The sequence below is a fragment of the Thunnus maccoyii genome, chromosome 15 (assembly GCF_910596095.1).
Source record: "Thunnus maccoyii chromosome 15, fThuMac1.1, whole genome shotgun sequence".
NCBI lineage: Eukaryota > Metazoa > Chordata > Actinopteri > Scombriformes > Scombridae > Thunnus > Thunnus maccoyii.
Genome location: NC_056547.1, coordinates 2,054,942 through 2,060,150, shown reverse-complemented (window position 1 = coordinate 2,060,150; position 5,209 = coordinate 2,054,942). Strand labels below are relative to the sequence as shown.

At 37.7% G+C, this 5,209-nt stretch overlaps 1 protein-coding gene and 3 gene segments (V, D, J or C); 2 read left to right on the top strand and 2 right to left on the bottom strand.

The window, feature by feature from the left end:
* Positions 1 to 5,209, bottom strand: part of LOC121913208 — an 899,212-nt gene that overhangs the window by 437,113 nt on the left and 456,890 nt on the right.
* Positions 1 to 5,209, top strand: part of LOC121913212 — a 747,540-nt gene that overhangs the window by 296,044 nt on the left and 446,287 nt on the right.
* The window catches only part of LOC121913210, a 756,822-nt gene that overhangs the window by 308,802 nt on the left and 442,811 nt on the right, over positions 1 to 5,209 (bottom strand).
* rps18 (ribosomal protein S18) lies at positions 197 to 4,727 on the top strand. Its single transcript, XM_042435927.1, has 6 exons — positions 197 to 301; positions 1,447 to 1,545; positions 1,678 to 1,764; positions 2,344 to 2,445; positions 3,607 to 3,698; positions 4,605 to 4,727. The coding sequence occupies exons 1-6, from the start codon at positions 299 to 301 to the stop codon at positions 4,678 to 4,680; spliced, it is 459 nt and encodes a 152-aa protein (XP_042291861.1). The 5' UTR covers positions 197 to 298; the 3' UTR covers positions 4,681 to 4,727.

The window sequence follows — 5,209 nt, the reverse complement described above, 5'->3', positions numbered from 1 at the left end:
CTAAAGTTAAAAAAAAAAATGTAAATGTACAAAAGTTCCGCCTCGTCATCACAGGCAGGGTTAACGAGAAATAAAACGTTTCTACAATTATCAGCCGGTTAAGATGTTAACACGAGTCTTTAATATAAGTATAAAAATATTTATTTTTTGTTAATGCTAAAACAATAAGTAAATATTTATTTTCTACACCGGTTCTGGTCGGACAGATTTAAAGTGTCGGAGTTATTTCCGGTCGTCGCGCTTTGAAACTCTCGCGAGACCTCATCTGCTTCCTCTTCGCACGGAACCTACTTCCAAGATGGTGAGAACATTTTCTATCAACCGAGAACAGTTTGGAAATCTACAATCATCCAGTTGAATCTTTCTCCTTTTGCTGCGTTTAGACGTTTAGCGAGTCTAACAGAACTTCTATCAGCGGACTGATGCTGAATTATTGGTAGATTGGCGACAGAAATAGTTAATAGCTTACTATCAGCGCTGAACTGAGCCGTACGGGCTAAATGCGGCTAACTAGCGCGAATAGTGCAGTTAACTTTGTGTTTTCTGCCTTTTAACTAAAGCGTAAATATCACCTGTTTATTCTCGGTTTAACAGACTTGTATTTAGACTGTTTTTAATGTTACCGGCGTTCCCAACAATCTAGAAAAGCCTTAAAATTGGAAGCGGGTAGTTACAGAAGCTAACATCGGTTTCAGCATGTTGGTCATGCCGTGTAGAAGCGTGGAGTGGTCATAAAAGTATAAATGAATGGACGCGGGATCATATTTAATTGCTGTCTAGTGAGCTTCACGGATTCTCGTTTCTTTAAAACGTTATAAAACACTTGTGTGAGCAGCGACAGGTTCAGTATTTGTGCTAATTGGAGCCAAAACTCTTAGCTTAGATGCTACATGCTGATCTGACAGTCACTGAAAATGCACCGAAATTGAAGTGAAACAGTTTTCTAAGGTCTTGACGTGAAAGCATGCTCTCTGCAGTGGTTTTAGCTTCAGATAAACTTTTAAATACATTTTGTGGATTTTGTCCCCCATCACATCTATCATAAGTGTATTATGAAGGGATCCTCTAACGGTCAATATGAACAGGAGGAATGATTACAGCAAGAAAAACATGTTTCAATCATTCAGGCTCCTGACGTGTCTTAAGATGCATGAAGATTTTTAAACCCGTCCTTAAAGATCTGGTGTTTGTTCAGCCTTTTGTCCAGTGAAAATCTAACAGAGACGGATGGATAGAAAAGTTTCCTGGTGTTCAGAGTCATCAGAGCTCATTTTCCATTATTAAACACATATAATGAACTAGTAGCAACACTTTGGCTTAAATGCAACATTTCTGATCAACGTCTCTGAACTTGTTGACTATAATTCCTGCTCTCAGTATTTCATCAAGCATGTCAGACTCATCAGACTGTTGTTAACTGATTAATGTTTTCTGTCTGGTTTCCAGTCTCTGGTCATCCCTGAGAAGTTCCAGCACATTCTTCGTGTTCTCAACACGAACATCGATGGTAGGAGGAAGATCGCCTTCGCCATCACTGCCATCAAGGTAACATTTTCTCTGAGACGTCACAGCTCAGTACGACAGATCATCTCCAGCTGGTTTTTGTTCCACACGTCAGAGCAGCGTCTCGTTCTTACCTTTTTACTGACGTGTCTCTGTGTGTGTGTCTGGTCTCAGGGTGTTGGCAGACGTTACGCTCATGTCGTCCTGAGGAAGGCCGACATCGACCTCAACAAGAGGGCCGGAGAGCTGACTGAGGAGGAGGTGAGGAGAACTGAAGGATGTGAAGTTGTTCTTCTGTCTGTCTGCAGGATAAACTGACAGAAACGTTTTAATCGTAGACGTGAAGACGTCTCTCAGCTTTGATACAAGTTAGAAGAACATCAGTATTTCTTTCCATGACAGAAACAAACTTATCAGTATAAAATCTGCACAAATAGTTCTTCTCTTTGCATTTGGTGTCAGTTTGACCAAAATATTCTCTAATGTTAAAACTTTAAACCTTCAGATTTGTGCTTCTTTGTCTCGTTGAGTTCTGAGACTCACTGCTGCACAACATCATCAGCTACAGTCTGAGATTAATATTTCTTTACTCTGTATTTATTATCACCAGACAGTTTCATAAAGGATGAATTATGAAACACAATTTAGGATTTTGTGGACAAAGTAAGACGATGTAAAGCAGCGAGTAGCAACAGTTGACAATGTGGAGAACTTGTGACGTGTTTCTGTTACAGATTGTTTAATCTAACTGGTGTCTCTCGTCTGCTGTCCACGTCCGTCGGTCTTTTACTCCGGTGTGTTTTTGTTCCTGCTGAGCTCACAGCTGTGTTTGTGTTGCAGGTCGAGCGGGTGGTGACCATCATGCAGAATCCTCGCCAGTACAAAATCCCAGACTGGTTCCTCAACAGGCAGAAAGACGTCAAGGACGGCAAATACAGCCAGGTGAGTGAAGACCAGTAAAACCAGACCGGAGATGTACTGGGTGGTTCCAGAGCGACTGGAACGATGGTTAAACATCACGTTATATTCATGAAGTTACTGCTGTAGGTGACGTGAGGCGTCTCTGCTGCTACGTTTAAGAACTTCATCATGTTTAGTGTCGTCAACTCAGAGGAAACACAAGTAGATTAAATCATCAGAAGAGTCTCCCAGTTAGACTTCTAGCTGGGAAGTTGATTTTACTGGTCAGAATCTCAGTAACTGATATGATGTGAGTTTAAGTGTCTCGCAAAATTTGAGAAATCACCGATTGGCTCAACTCAACTCTTCTTCCTCCTTCTGAAGTCAGATAAACATGTTAAAGGTTTGAAGAACAAACAGCAGCTAACGATTATTCTCATTATTGATTTAATCTGATGATTTTCTCAAATAATCGATTAGTAGTTTGGTTTATAAAATGTTGATCAGTGTTTCCTGAAACCCAACATGACGTCTTCACATCATCATCATCATCATCATCTTCCTCAACCAACAGTATTCAGTTTACTGTCGCAGAAAACTGAAGAAACCAGAAAATATTCACATTTATCAATCTGGAATCACAGAATTTGCACTTTGTCTTTTAAAAATTACTCAAAACAATTTATTGATTGATCAGAATAGTTGGTGATCAGTTGAATACTTTGAAGTGAATTAACTCACTAATCAGTGACTCTGCAAGTTAAACTGAATGAAATGGTTCTTACACGTCGACACTTTTTAAACTCCATGTTGAGCTGCAGAGACTCGTCTCTGCTGGTCTGTTTGTCAAACATTAAAGTATTAAAGAGTTTTAATGTGTTTATTTCAACATGTTGTGATGTCACTATTTGATCAATACTTAAAGACTCTGCAGGTCAAACTGATCAATAAACGTTTGAGCTTTAATTCAGTTGAACTTGTTTATAACTGAACAGATGAAGCAGATTTACACATCTGAGGTTGAAACTTGATTCTTGAGAAAATCTCACCACGAGGTCCATTTAATAGCTTTCTATTTTATCACATGATCTTCCTCAGCAGATGAAGTTCACCCTGTTGTCATAGCAACTTTAGACGAAGCTCCAGTTAACGTTGACGTGTTGAGCAGGACGAACATGTGACATGTGCTGCGTTTGGTTTCAGGTCCTCGCTAACGGTCTGGACAACAAGCTGAGAGAAGATCTGGAGCGGCTGAAGAAGATCAGGGCTCATCGTGGTCTCAGACACTTCTGGGGGTAAGAAAACCTCATCCTGTCCTCACATCTCTGATAAAACTAATAACTGATCTATAACTGCAGCCCGTCCATCAGCTCAGACTGAAACAAACCTGAAACCAAACAAAACATCCAGTCACTTCATCTCTAAACGTTTTATTGATCAGTTTTAAAACAAAAAGCCTCTAAAGTCACGATGCAGCGTCTCATATCTGCAGACGTTGATTTTCTTCATTAAAAGTTCTTTACAAGATGTTTAAAAGTCTTTATTTTCATTCATGAAGGTAAATGTTAAATATTAATTAAAATGTTTTATGTAATTTTAGCAAAACTGGCTGGAAAAATAGTTTCTGACCTTAAATGACTTAGTTGTGTAATTGGTTAATTGATCGTCTGTTTCTCTCATTAATAAGTTATTAATTATTAGTTATTGGTTATATTATTGGGAATGATTGTTATATACAGTCAGGAAGTAATGACAGATGTGAAATACATTTAAATATTTACTTCACATTGCATCAGATAAATAATTCTGACTCTTATTACTGTTTTTATCTTTTATACTTTTATGGTATTAAAATACCTTTAAAGTCTTAAATTTGACTTTGTGAAGCTGCAGAAACCTGAATATGAATATTTGATTATATAATGTTTTCTGTCACTTAATAATTTTTGGGTTTTGAATCAAACAGACAAAACAATACATTTAAATCAGAAGTTAAAATAACTTTTAGCAGCTTTTTAAGTGTTTATCAGTTTCCACACGTCAGTATAATTCATTTTAATACATATATTATATATATAAACTTATTTTTCTTGCTGAATTATTTAAAAATCTCTAGTTTTTTAGACTAGAATCTATTTTTTTAAGTATATTTCCTTGTTTTTAACTCTTCCTCTTCCTCTCTTCTTCTTCTCTCCTTCCAGTCTGCGTGTGCGCGGTCAGCACACCAAGACCACCGGCCGTCGCGGTCGCACCGTCGGTGTGTCCAAGAAGAAGTAAACTCCCCCCGCTTCCCTTGTTTCAATAAAAAGCGACAGTTCACACAACCTGCCTGTTTCTGCCTGTTTCTGTCTCACGTTTTCTCTGTTTGAAGACACATCGGTGCTTTTAGCTTTCGGGATATTTTATTTTCATACATTCTTGTTAATTTAATCTTGTACAATAATATTCACATTCTGTATGTATGCTGGAGATTTAATACTTCACAACACACTGAAGATGCACAACAGATTAGAAGTTGGGCTTTGTCTGAACTCCTTCCTCCAGATGATGATGATGATGATGATGATGATCTTCCAAAGTTAAAGGTTCAATAAGAGTTCTGTCCTCATCAACCAACACTAGTAAATACTTGCATGTAAACCATCGATTCAAAACAGCATGAATACAAACGGTCTTAAAACATTTAAACTATCAAAGTAAAATCAGATTTTAACTCAGAACAGAAACACTGGAAACAAACTTTCTACTAAACAGACGACATTTAGAAGATGTTTGAGTTATCTGACTGAAGCTTCATTAACTTGAT